This window comes from Cicer arietinum, chromosome 7 (genome assembly GCF_000331145.2).
Source record: "Cicer arietinum cultivar CDC Frontier isolate Library 1 chromosome 7, Cicar.CDCFrontier_v2.0, whole genome shotgun sequence".
In the NCBI taxonomy this organism is placed as follows: domain Eukaryota; kingdom Viridiplantae; phylum Streptophyta; class Magnoliopsida; order Fabales; family Fabaceae; genus Cicer; species Cicer arietinum.
This window is the reverse complement of record NC_021166.2, coordinates 49,350,321-49,365,282: the sequence shown is the minus strand read 5'-3', so window position 1 is coordinate 49,365,282 and position 14,962 is coordinate 49,350,321. Positions and strand designations below refer to the sequence as shown.

The following is a 14,962-nucleotide window of genomic DNA, read 5'->3' as shown; positions in this document are numbered from 1 at the left end:
GATATGTTGTTATCAAATGTATACGGAACTGAGGGCGGTACTTCCTTTTTGTCACATTCTTCCTCATGCCATGCCAACCCTTCTTTCAACGTTTTTTACTCCTTTTTTATATGCCAGCTTTTTTCCTTACTCTTTGCAATTTTCTTTTGCTATAACTAAGGGAGGTTTTAACTACAACATAAGACAAATGGAATGCTTACTCCTATCCATCTTTAGATTCTCTACCACATATCCTACTCATTCTTATGGGGAAAATATACTCTCACTTGTTTGGTTACTTCTTTTTTATTCTCTTATTTTAATATGAATGGATTATATTAATATGAAGTTTGGTCGAGAGATAAGTAAAATTTATTAAAAATTTAATAGTCGTAATTTTAAATAATTAGTCTTTAACTAAATTTTATTGACCATTTGAATTCAATCATTTTACTTTTTTATTTGTTATTTTTTATAAGTATAATTATTATTTTTACGTATATTAAAAAAATAATTAGTGAGTTTAATATATCTATTTTATATTTTGATGTTTCAAAAAAAAATTAAATATAAGAATGTGATTAAAATTGACTATTTTTCATTTTTAAAAATAAATTAATGGTATTCATATGGGTTTTCTAAAAAAATAAAAAAAAAAATGTATTTAATTTAATAACTTAAAAGGAGAGTTCTGAATAGTCGTTCTTATATTGGATTTAACGTATTCTCACAAAATCGTGTTGTTAGATAAGAGGTTGTAATCTTTATAGAATCTTTTAAATCTATCTAATTTTAAAATTTTATCTATTTTTAATGTGGAACTTGAGTTATTTCTCATATATTTTCTTACATCTAGCACTATTGAATTTGATATGTGTATTTAAACGATGATTGATCTGATCGATGGATTCTCATACCATGTTAGGTACTCATCTTCAAAAAACTGACTTATAAGTGATAAGTATCATTTTTATAAAATCTTTTAAAGTTCTATCTTTATTCTATTTTTAATGGGGTACTAGAATTTTTTTTCGTTAATAAGAAGCATTTTAACTTATTAAAGGTATTTTTAGTAATTAATAATAAAATAAAATAAAAACACAAGAAAAACAAGGAAGAGACAGAAAAGTTTTTGTTAAAGTTATTTAACTTTTTTTTAGAATCCTCCCACACGTAACTAAGGGAATTAATCAATTTGGTGATTGTAGTATATTTAAATGTTGTCACAGTTTTTGTATGCTTATAGTTTCTGTTTTTGTGTATTTTTAAAGTAATACCTAAGCAACATTAAACATACAGCAGATTCAACTGAAAAGCCAATAGTCTTAATTACGCGGCATTTTTCCAAAACAAATAAATTAAATAAACAAATATGTGTTCAGGAAAGAATTTTTTATTCCATGGAACAAAAATGGAGTACTAGTAGTTATATAAATAAGATTTAATTGTAGTTTTGGTCCTTTTATTTTAGTTGAATTGCGAAGTAGTCCTCTTATTTTATTTCTTTCCAGTTTTGGTCCCTCAAACATAATTTTAGTTCAAAATTTGATGAAATTTCATATTTTTTTTTTTGTATTTATTTAAGTCACATAATGCCTCAAGACTTCATTCACAACCATTGTACCTAAAATTTATGATCATAAATGGTGTAGTATGGCTTAAAAAAAATGAAATTTCATCAAGATTTGGACCAAAATTCTGTTTGGGGACCAAAACCGAGGAGAAACAAAATGGAGAACTACATTCGCGATTCAGCTAAAATAGGGGGACCAAAACTGCAATTAAACTATAAATAAATTAAGTTAAAAATAAAATATGTTTTAGGGAAGAGTATTTTATTCTATTGAGGAAACATTAATTATTTTGGCCGTTCGATATCTGCAATAATTCCTATAAATAGATCACTCTTAGCGTGTGACCTTTCATAGCCCAAAGGTAACATTATAAACTTTCTTGGTCTATTTGCCAAATTAAAATTGTAAAAAAAAAAATGTATTTGCCAACTTTGATTTTGATTGGAAATTAACAAAATAAACAAAACACCAAAATTTGACAAATTGTTGATAAGGGTCATTTTCCTTATTTATTCCTTTCTCATTATTCTCTCTACTTTTAATTGCATCAACCCTCTTTAGATCTATATTTGGGAGACATAAAGTACAATGAATGTGAATGGCAATGCTAACGAATTACCCAGCAAAAAGTGGAAATTTCCTTTTGTAGTTTTCTTCAAAGATGCAAGGTACTATTAATTAGATATGCACAAAATATTTAGCTATTTTTTGTAGCATTTATTTTTCTAGGAGAAGCATATTGTATATGTTGAGTAAATTAAGATCTCTTTTTGATGGGGCAATTTGTTTGACACATTATAATTTACATGTGCTCCTAAATGAAGTGAAACCATATATTTATGAACTATTATTAATACTTGAAATTCTTGTACAATGTGATCAAATATAGACTTATTTTCAAGCTGGATGCACTTTCTAAAGAGATATTAGGGATTGCACTCCCCTCTGCCCTAGCTGTTTCTGCTGATCCCATTGCTTCTCTCATTGACACAGCATTCATAGGCCATTTGGGTATTTTTATCTCTTCATTCTCACATTCACTTCAGAACTTTATGGCATCTTTTAAATTGTAGTTATATATAGTCGAATTTGCAATTATGTCGTGGTTATGCTACAAACATTTATTTGATAGATGCCGCCACAATTGTAGTTGTGATGTGTTCGTAGAGATTAGGAGTGTTCATGGTACCTTTTAGATTAATTGTGAGATAAAAATTTATCTGATTTATAGAATAAAATATTTGGAATTCAGCTTGGTATGGATAGAACCTCTAAAAAAATCAGATTCAATTTGAATTAATGCAATTTAAATTGGATCAATTTTCAATTAATCTAAATTACTATTGTAAAAAATAAAATTTATAAAGTGACGAGTTTAAAACAAAATATAAAATATAATATACTAAAAACTATTACGAAATAACATTAATTGATTATTTTTAAAACATATAAAATAGTTTAAAAAATATATTCAATTAAAAAATAAGCATTATTAGAAAAGAAAATTGAAACTAACAAGTAATAGATTCATGTAATATACTCATACAAGTAAAATAAATAAATAAGTGTTTAAATTTATAAATGTAGCTCGGTTCGAATATGAAAAGTAAATATAAAAATTGGTCTAATCCAAACATTTTTTATAAAAGAATATTCAAACACATTTAATAATATTTAATTTTATACCATTTTTTATTTTTTAGATCAATTTGCAGATTCTTTTATTGGTTTCGATATAAATACCTCCCAATAAATATCTCTAAAACCATTATATTGTGAACACAGTTACAAATCATAATTTAAAACTGCTTTATAGGCAATTTGGCATCTCATATATAATGTCAATGACAATTTTATTAAAAAAACCAATATATTCATTTAGATTTATGCAGTAAACATTTTTCTTACACTTGATTACTAACAAGTAGTAAGGGATTAGTGGATAGATAGTCAAAAAATTAACTGAAGCTAAAAAATAAATTTATAATGAATAAATCATCAATTTAGTTTATAAACTACTACTCTCTAATTAATTTAGTTCTTAAACTATTAAAATCAATTAAAAAAAAATTCAATTATTTCTCCATTCATCAAGTTAGTCTCTCCTTTAATTGTATTCACGATTAGTCATCCCTAAACTATAAAAATACTTCAATAGTCTTTGAGCTATCATCAAAAACAACAATTTAGACCTTCAAGATTCAAATGTTTTTTTTTATTATTATTATTAAACACCACATCTCTCGTTTTCTCTAATCTTTAACTCATCTTAGAGACAAAACAACATTTATATTGACTTCTTAAACTTATTCTAAATTGTCATATTAAATATACAGTTATTACTTAATAACTTTAACATTTAGATTTGACTTAAATTTGTAAATTTTGATTTATAATGATTAAACATTGAAAATAAATTTTACATATTAATCCCAAACAAAATAACAATAACCAAAATAGTAGTTAAAAAAAATAATAATTAACTAGTAAACCAAAAAATAATAATAAACAAAAAAAAACAATAAACTAGAAAAACAATTAAACCAATTGACTAGAAAAATTAATAAACCAGTCAAGAGTAAAATCAAAATGGATTAAACCGGTATTTATCAAAAAAAAACCAAAATTTCAATAAATCATAATTCAACAATTCAGCAAACTAAAAAATAAAACCCAGAAAAATAAGTAAGATAAACCAAAATGCATAAATTCATTATATTAAACTATAATTCATTGCAAACTAGATTAAAAAATCCAGAAATCCATACAAAGTTGATAAAAGAATTAGAATTTCAGGATTTCATTGAACCTTGAGATGTTTGATAACATCAAAAAGTTTGAATATTTAAAGACTGAATTGTTGTTTTTTTATGATATATTTTGAAGTTTTTCATTGTTTATAGATTACTAATAGTCAATCAACAGATATAATTAACGGAGGATTAATTTGATGGAGGGAAAAATAATTTAAAAATCTTTTAATTGAATTTAATAATTTAAAGACTAAATTGGTAAGAGAGTATTAGTTAATAGATTAAATTAATGGTTTATTCAATTTGTAATTGATAACTAAAATAAAATTTTGGTTTCGAACAACCTAGTAATTTTTTTATGACTTTAAAATCTAAAAAGGAATTACTTTTTAATTCTGATAAAAGGAGTAAAGTTTCTTTTAACCACTATAAATTTATTCACTTTAGTTTATCTTTAAATTCTAATTTAATTTATAAAATAATAATATTATTAAGTTAAATTTCATATTTTAAATTAAAATTCGAAACTTTTCAGAACTGCGTGTAAGTTTATTATGAATCTTATCTAAAAAGAAAAATCTTTATTTTTTACCGATCTAAAATATAAAATCATCGTATTATTTATTCCTACCATAAATTTAGCCCAAGATATTTTTAAAGGAAATCACATGTACCATTGGCAGTATGGCCCGACAAACATTATCGGATTGGAGCCACAATAATGACACATAACCTCAATTTTGATTTGTAGAGATAATAAAAAGAAAGAAAAAAAAAAAATTGTTCATTATACAGCGATAAAAAGTGTCTTTATCCAAAGGAGAGTTCAATAGTTTGTAATGAGCGACAACGAGCTTACAAATTCAATTTTCAATTTTAAACCAAATATTAATAATATTAATATTATTCATTATTAAATTGACGGTTGTAAAAAAAAATAGTATATATAGAGTTGCGGTCCAATCATTAGGGATAGGAATAAGATAGGTCAGGGGCATATGGTCTGGCCTACTTATGGTCTGACATGACCTGATCAATTTAATAAAAAGTCTAGACTCAGCTATTTTTAAAGTATATTTATTTAACTAGGTCAGACTCAGACTTATAAAAAAGCCTATTAAGTCTGACACGCCGACCTATATATATTTTATTATTTATTAATATTATTTCTTATTTTAAATTCTATCAATTAAGCAATCACTCAGTGAGCATTTCATATTCAGTAGTTGTTCCATATTCGATAGCGATTCCATATTTGGTAGTCATTCTATATTCGGTAGCCGTTCAATTAGTCAATTAGTCACCAATCGTTCCATATTTGTTTAAGAGGTAATAATGAGTGTGTTTGTTTCAGAAAAAAAAAAAATCTATTATTTGATACAAAAAATTATTTTTTAGGATTTTAAAGAATGTTTGTTTCATATTTTTTTTTAAAATTATTTTAAGTAGGCTTTTAAATAGGCTTCCAGGCCAGACTTTTAAAAAGCATGTCATGTCGAAAAAAAAGCCTATGATAGGCCGTAGGCCAAACTTAGGCCTAAAAAATAAATCATAGGCCAGGCTCATACTTTTCAAAGTCTGGTCTGACCTGGCCTATTCCCACCCCTACCAACCATCATCAAAATTTAAAGTGAATTATGAAAGAAGGCATTATTGATCTATTTTTAATATTTTATATTGAAAATACAATGTCGATATAAATTAGTTTTATTTAATTTTTAATTAACAACTATAAATTTTTCATGTTATATAATTCATTTCAAATTATATACCTTTACAAAAGTGAGGTGAAGTGATAATAATATAGTTTTATTGAATGTCAATTTAAAACATATTTATATCAATAATAGTTGTTTTTAAAATTAATATTTTATCTTTTTTTTCAATTTATTTTGTCTGTATAATCATATTTCACCATCTATATCTGTCATAATATTATTTTCTAAAATATATATACAAATATCTAAATAGTTAAATGTCTTTTAATACAAATACAAAACTATTTTACATTTTAATCTATCTCTCGATATTTATTTATAAGTGAAAAAAAAAACACTATTAAATTAATTGTTCTATACACCGTTGTTGGGTGAGACTTTTAGTTGAATGAGCCTAAACAAAGCAAGAGCTTTGGGAGTGTTACCGTTTGGATAGGCTTGAAATGTCTCTAGAATGAAAAAAATTAATAGCTTTTGGAATTAACTTTATGTAAATTATTAATTTTAGGATATGTTAGAGGTGGAAATCAAACTCAAAACCACTTTACAAACTTTGTTATGTTAATTTGTTTAGGAGCGGTGGAACTTGCTGCTGCAGGAGTTTCAATTGCATTATTCAACCAAGCTTCAAAAATATCTGTATTTCCCCTTGTTAGTGTTACAACTTCTTTTGTAGCTGAAGAAGAAACTATTGAAAGGATGAATATCAAAGCAGCTGAAAATGATAGTAATAATAATAACAATAATAAGAGTAAGTTGAATAGTGAAGTAACACCTGAGGATCATGTGCATCAAGACATAGAGAAAGGGGCACTCAAAGAGAATACTAAAGAGGCTCCAAAAGAATATGATGTTGGCAACAATGATAAGACTAACCGAGTTGGTAAACTCTCTCTCTCTCTACATTCTCTTTATTTTTTTACAATATACACGTAAGTATTGTCTTAGAAAATTAAATTTGGTTTAGTAGTTTATAACATTTAACTTAATTAGTAAATGACGAAATTATTAGTTTCGACATTATTTTTTATATTTGAATTTGAGTCTAAATTTTCAGTAGTATTTATCATTTCATCTATATACCAACAATAACAAAAGTCAGGATAATAATTGTATGACTTACCATCTAATTTAAATTAATAACAAATATTATTTAAGTCCTAAAGGTATATCCAAAAGGTAAAGATTGTGACATTGAAGAGTTTTATAAACGAAATCTAGAATATAATGTTTGATACTAAATCTAGAATATAATATTTGAGACTAACATTTTTTTCCTCTTCCCGACTAATAACTTACCACTGACATTTGTCAATAAAAAAAACATATTATTTAAAGTTGATTTAATGTAATTTGCACATTCTAATTTAAAATTAAAGTTGGAAATAGTTTTTAACTTTTGTTTGTTTTTTTTCTAGGCTGCTTATTCAGACTCATACTGTTTTTTTAGTTGTCCCTATACCAAAAAAAACTGTTTTTTTAATTGGCTGGCCTGCTTATTCTTTCGCAAACTGGGCCCAAGAAAGGAGACCTGAGTCTGATTGATAAACAAGATTGCACTTTTTTTTTAAACCAAAAAACAAAAAGATTGTGCTTTCGATTTATGTTGCAAATTGGTCTATGGAATTATAAGCGTTGTTCTAATTAGTCTATAAATTTTGTGAATTTATTTATGACGTTGTAAAATGTCAATTAAAATAATTGATGTATAAATTTTTGTTGTTAGATATTTTGATGTAGTATTATAATTGAGTATATGGTTTATTCCCATTGATCTCACATCAATGTCGTCTTTTCGAAGACAAATTTAGTGATTAAATTTAGTTGTCTTAAAAATAAATTTGTGACTAATTATAATTATGTATTGACTAATTATGGATAAATTAGTCATTGAAAGATTTCAATTTATAAAAAAATCGTTTCACATTGTGATAACATTGATATGAGATCAGTGTAGAGGGATCAAATATTACACATTATAATATCTAACTATAAAAGTTTAAATATAAACCGTATTAATTGCTATAAAAATGTATTTACAAAATTCAAGAATTAATTTAACTAATACTTACAATTTGAATGACCAATTTATCTATTCGCTCTTTACAAAAGCTAAACTTTGAGTCACATTATATTTTGCAAGGGTGGATGAATATCCATCAACGTTTTATTAAAATTATTATTTTCTAATTGTAACTTCATTTTCAGAGTCACAAAATTTTTTTGTTGTCAAAACTTATTTTTGGGCCGGGCTAGTACATAGACCCTTTAATTCTCTTCAATTTAAGCCGTGTGATTTTAAATTAAAAGTCAATGAAAAATTCTCCATTTATTACTTTTCAGATGCTAATAATAAGAGTAAGGACATAGTTGTGAAGAAGAAGAAGAAGAGACACATTGCTTCAGCATCAACAGCACTACTTTTTGGCTCAATTCTTGGCTTCCTTCAAGCTTCAATTCTTATATTTGCTGCCAAACCTCTATTACGTGTCATGGGTGTTAAAAATGTGAGTTTATTAATTAACTATGCTTGAGATTATGTCTCTCTCCATCATCTACAATATATTTTAATTGATATAACTTTTTATCTTTCAATGAGTTTTTATTCTTGTGGAACATTTTCTTATGAATGACACTTTTTTTATATTACTTTTATGTGATTAAAAAGATTAAATATATTTAACTAAATTTAAAAAAAAAATTAAAAAAATGTGGATTAGTTTTATTTATTTAAGATGGCATAGACACTCTCATTAAGGAGTAAATTTTTTGGATGATAATAGAAAATAGTGGTTAAGGAAGTACCATCTCTCTTCACTTTTTGTAGACTTGCATGGTATATTGTTTTAAAATAAATAAATATTGTTGAAATATAGTAATTTAGAATTACTTTTTAGATTCATTTAATAATTTTTTAAAATATAGAGTTGAAGAAATTATATACTAAAATTTAGTTGATATTTGTGTAGGGTTCTCCAATGCAAGAGCACGCAATAAAGTATTTGATATATAGATCATTTGGTGCTCCTGCAGTTCTTATATCATTGGCAATGCAAGGAATATTTCGAGGATTCAAGGATACAGCAACTCCTTTATATGTCATCCGTATGATTTTATATCCCTTGTTAGATTACATGAATAATATCATTTTTTAAAAAGTATATGAATACTAATATAGTATAACATAAGTAATAAATGGTTGTTATTCTTCGCACCAAGAAAATATAAAATAAAAATAAATTATGAGATTTCAAAAAGTAGATTAAGAGAATTTTGCGTTTAATTTCATGAACCGTAAAATTTCTCTTATTTGAATTTTCTTTCATTTAATTATTTTCTAAAAGTTGTTTGAAGGTTTAGTTCTCATGATTATTGCAATCAAAACCACTTAAGAATTATATAACTTTATTGAAAAAATTGAAAGAATTTTAAATTTCAAGTTTACTAACTAGAAATTAGGATCAATAGTATAAACATTTTAAAACATAAATGATTAATTTGATACAATAAACAAAGATAAAATACTAATTTGATATATTAAAAAACTAAATAATTAATCTATTATTTTCGTGTAACTTAAAGAAAAAAATGCATAATGCATTTTGCCTAAATAATAAATTCAGAGGTAAAGTGTAAAAGTATTTTTTTAATATAGTTAATATTAGAAAAAAATATTGAATTATGTAAATGTTAAAGATTTTTTTTTAAAAGAAAATCTCTAATTAGTTTTGTCACCAATTTAATACTCTCTCTTTGTCAGAGTGAGAGACTCAATTGATCATTTAAAAAATATATAAATAAAAAAGATAGAGAGGCAATAGTACTTTTACAAAAGTATTTTTTTTATCAAGTATTAGTGTATTGACCATTACTATTAATCAGATAGTACAATTGATAAAAAATTGTTAATGTTGTATTGTAAAATGGAAAGGATCTTTAGATTTAAAAAAAAATTACAAATGGATCATTCATTGCAAGAGAAAAAGAATAATATATTGAGAGAAATATTTTATATTTTATTGTTCGAAATATTTATTGCTATTTTAATTTTATTTCAGAGATGAAGAATGAATGAGGAATAAAAAATAATTCTGATAATTTGTTTGATTTGATTATATGTAGTTGCTGGATATTCATTGAATGTGATATTGGGGCCAATATTTATTTTTAAATTAAAAATGGGGATAAGAGGAGCAGCCATTGCACATGTTCTCTCCCAGTAAGTATTAATTTTGTTATATGTAAAAATAATAAAGAAGATCTTGTGTAAACAATGTTACAAAATGTTGATCCTTTTATTTATAGGTACACAATGGCATTCACCCTCTTCTTCATATTAATGAAAAGAGTGTATCTCCTACCTCCAAGAATTAAGGATTTGCAGATTTTTCGGTTTCTTAGAAATGGTAATTAAGGTGGTTTAACATAAATTAAATGTTTTTTTGTGAATGATATGAAATAAAATTAGAATTATTTATGTTGGAAAATACAGGAGGTCTATTGATGACAAAGGTGATTGCAGTGACATTCTGTGTGACTTTAGCAGCATCATTGGCTGCAAGGTTAGGTCCTATACAAATGGCTGCATTTCAAACTCTCCTACAAGTTTGGTTGGCATCTTCCCTTCTTGCAGATGGTTTAGCTATAGCTGTTCAGGTACACTTTTTCTTTTCTTCTTATTTTTTTGGCAAAATGTAAAAGATTTAAGATTAGTTTTTTTTTTTTAAATTAGTTTTAAAAAAAATATATTTTGTCTTTTAGCTTTGTGGTTTCTATCGTACTTATCTGATATCGATACTTTTGATCGAAGTTGTGTTTTGATATTTAACATCAACATGATACATTTGATTTAGGGGTGAACAAAGTTCAGTTCTGAAGTAGAATAATTTGAAAACTGAACCGAACCGATTTTCAGTTTGATAAAACTGAACTAAACTGATTTTCAGTTTAAAAAACTAAACCAAATTGGTTTATAAACCGGTGAACTGGTTTATTTTTGAATCGAACCGAACTGGTTTGTAAATTAAATTTTACATATTTACCCATAATTACTTCTAAAAAACAAATTCGGTTCTAGTTTTTTCGACTTAAAAATCGGTTCGATTCAGTTTTTCGAACTAAAAACCAGTTCGGTTTGGTTTTTTGAACTAAAAACTGGTTCGGTTCTAGTTTTAAAAAATCAGTTCGAAAACAGTTTGGTTCTCAATTGTTATAAATCAGTTCAGTTCAAAAACAATTAGGTTCAGTTCTGCAATTTGGTTTAATTTTTGGTTTTTTTAACACCTCTAATTTAATTACATTCATTTTATTTTTTATTTTTTTTAAAGTATTACCAGTGTCATGTGTTATTAAATTTTTATTTTTATTTTTACTCAGGCAATCCTAGCTGGTTCGTTTGCTGAGAAAGATTATAACAAGACAACAGCAGTTGCAGCAAGGACACTACAAATGGGTTTTGTTTTAGGGGTGGTGCTCTCTTTGGCTGTTGGATTTGGTTTATACTTTGGAGCTGGAATTTTTTCCCAAAACGCTCATGTTATTCAATTCATTCGAATCGGAGTTCCAGTACGTCCTTTCAGATAAATTTTAATATGGATCATGAATCAATTTTTAAAATATGGATCATGAATCACATACTCGTTTCTTATAATGAAGTATTAATACTTATTTTTATTTTTATGATTGCAAAAGTAAATAATACAAGTTTCATTAAAATAAAAACGAACATGTCTCGTGTATTTAATCGACATAAATTATGTCACTGTTTAATTCATACACATCAGAAGAGACTTGAACTATTATTTTTGAAAAGTATTGTCGATCATCGTTAAAACTTTCGATAATTTTTAAATATTGATCTACATAGATAAACAACAGGAATTTACCTTCCTTTGAAATATAAATCAACAATTAAAACCACAATGTTTTATGAATTGGAGTATCCTTAATTATAGTTATAAGTTATAATTACTTTGCTATAAAAAATGTAATGTTTTATGTGTTACTATGATCTAATTTATTAAAATTACTCACCAGTTCGTAGCTGTTACTCAACCGATCAATACATTAGCATTTGTGTTTGATGGTGTGAACTATGGAGCTTCTGATTTTGCATATGCCTCATATTCCTTGGTAATTGAATTTGGATGGCACTGTTTTCAAATTCATATAGAATATAAATGTCATATTTAATTAATGAAATTGATTAATAATTAGTAATTTTTGTCTTCTGTACTTTTATTCAGGTAACGGTGTCATTGGTAAGTGTTGCTGTAGAGTTCTTTTTCTATAGGACCAAACATTTCGTTGGAATATGGATTGCATTATCCATTTATATGACTCTTCGCATGTTGGCTGGTGTATGGAGGTAATTTTTTCCTTCTTCTATATATTACATCTTAGAGTTTTAGGTATAAATATGAGTATGTAAATATTAAAAATCAAGACTCAGTCACATTCACTTCAAAATTCAAATCCTCTATATTTGTTTTGTTTTTTTTTTATAAGTAGAAAAATACTAAAGGTGATTTTCCGTTTTTTTTCTTTCTCTTTTCTTCTATTAACAAAAAAAAAAATTATAATCCGATGCAGTAAAACGCACTACACGATTAAAGATAGTCTAATGAACAAAAACACCAATTAAAAAATGAGTAAATCATTATTTGATATCTAAAATTATAAGGGTCGATTATATTAGTCGTTAAAATTTACAAATAGACAAATGCATCGTTAAATTGTATGGTGTTAATCAATTAGGTATTCTATTAAGGTATTATGTTGGGGTATGAGTTGGGTGTCGAAGTGCATTCATAGGAAGTCTATGTGTAATCCTCAGTGTTACATAGGGACTAAAATGATCAAAAAAAGTTTTTGAAATAATTTTGTATTAATCTTGCTTTACTAAATAGATATAACCTCATTTTTTCCTCTTTCAATTGTTCTTCTCTATAATAAATCTCATTCTCGATCACGAGTATGATCAGTCCACCATGGATCCAAACATTTGCATAAATGATAGAATCCTTGAGTCTAAGTTAATAATTTTTATTTTATTTTAGAAAAGATGGTAAATTCTACCATAATTAACTTAAATAATTGTAAACTTCCAAATTCGAACTCATATTCAACCTAACAATATCGAAGTTTGTTGGTTGAACTAAGGATTAAGAATTAATAGTTACTTTTTTAATTTATTTTAAAAGGGAATCTTATATGCATATTTTATTTGGCAACACTATTATTATGTAGTTGACATAGTTATATTATTGTATGCATGCATCAACTTATATAAACATTGTATAGTTTCGTGACAGAGATCAATCAATAAAGAAAATAGTTTCGTGACAAAGTTCAATCAATAAAGAAAAGCATGTTTTAATATTAGATAACTTTTCTCCTTCGTTCCCTTTTTAGTATTAGAACCTTAATTTACATAGTAGCATTTAAAATGAGCGAGGAAATGCATGACACCAAATACAAAAACAACTTTGATATGTAATAACCAAAAAGAATAAAACTTTAATTATAAATTTTAGAGTTTAATTTTGATATACAACTGATATAAAAAAGATTATACGGTCGATAAATCATGACCAGTCATGTTGTAATAAGTATTATGACAAAAGTCAAATATTATTAATAACCTAGCGGTTTTGATACAAAATATTTTTTTATACCGAAGATATATATAAATTAAATTTGAAGTTTAGATACATACATAGCACCTGATTTTCATTATTTAAATAAATAAATAAAACAAATTAAGCATAATTGATTGGTGTAATTCATTTTCAATGCTTTAATTAATTTATAAATTTTATATTTTGAAGTTGAGTTATATGTTTTGTAAATGCACATGCAGGATGGGAACAGGAACAGGACCTTGGAGCTATATCCGAGGACGATAATTGCATTAAGATAGATAACTTACTTCTTTTGAGTGCTCTGTTTATAAGTCCTTTTTGTTAATCATATGTTTGTATCCTTAGAATGTAGATTTGGGGTGTTGGCTATATTTGTTTGTATAATGAATTATTCTAATATAATTCGATTGAAGTATTTCTTCTACTCATAGTTTGCTTTGATGGATAAAAAAACGTGTTATTTAATTGCAATTGTTTGGTTTCGTGGTAAAAAGATAGCTATTGGATTCGTACATTATGGATTCGAGCTCTCCTAATGTCATTAAAATTAAACAAACGTAATTTTCTTTATAAGTGTTCACCGAATATTACCGGAAAATATTCGGAGAAAAATATATTGAATGTACCTGAAGTTTTATTGTGTGAAATGATTTAATGAATAGAAACTGAGTTGAGTTTAATGGCAGATGTAAAACAAAGAATTGGTGAATTGTGCTTAAAAAACAAAGAATGATCTAAATGAGATTGTCTAAAATCCGTTGATGCAAAATTTTCATGATGCAAAAGAAAATCAAGCAATAAAATTGTGGAATGGATAGAAGGTAAATCATCAACATGAAGAATGTTAACATCATTAGAAACATTTGTGGAATGGATATAAGGAAATACTTGCTTATTAAATACAGCACTGCGAGAAATAAAGGTACCACTAGTGTGTAAATCAAACAAAATGAAACTCGAGTGTGTAACTTATTTATGTGTCTTAATAAAGTTGAAGCAAATGATGAACCACCAAAGACTTTCAAATCATTAAAAGTTGGAGATTGTTTGTATAAAAATTCAAAAAGAGCTTTATTTCGAATAGCAAAACAAGCAAGTCTATTAATAAGAAATGCATCATTACAACCAAAATATGACTTGAAACAACAATTTTACTATCCATACTCTCGTTTTTGCTATTCACACCCCTCAATTTTTTTATAAAAATAAAATACTTAAAATGCCCTTGTTTATTTATATCATTTTTTAAACTCCATTTGTCTTTTTATCACCATCCTTAACCCCACAATTCATCC

The 14,962-nt window shown here is 25.8% G+C and overlaps 1 protein-coding gene across 1 annotated transcript; it reads left to right on the top strand.

The window, feature by feature from the left end:
* Positions 1-2,002: 2,002 nt before the first annotated feature.
* On the top strand, positions 2,003-14,091 carry LOC101514527 (protein DETOXIFICATION 43-like). The gene is made up of 12 exons (XM_004510898.4): positions 2,003-2,221; positions 2,443-2,564; positions 6,599-6,907; positions 8,368-8,531; positions 8,994-9,129; positions 10,147-10,243; positions 10,330-10,430; positions 10,517-10,680; positions 11,401-11,589; positions 12,061-12,156; positions 12,270-12,391; positions 13,886-14,091. Exons 1-12 carry the CDS (start codon positions 2,142-2,144, stop codon positions 13,929-13,931), a joined length of 1,626 nt encoding a protein of 541 aa, XP_004510955.1. The 5' UTR covers positions 2,003-2,141; the 3' UTR covers positions 13,932-14,091.
* Positions 14,092-14,962: the final 871 nt, after the last annotated feature.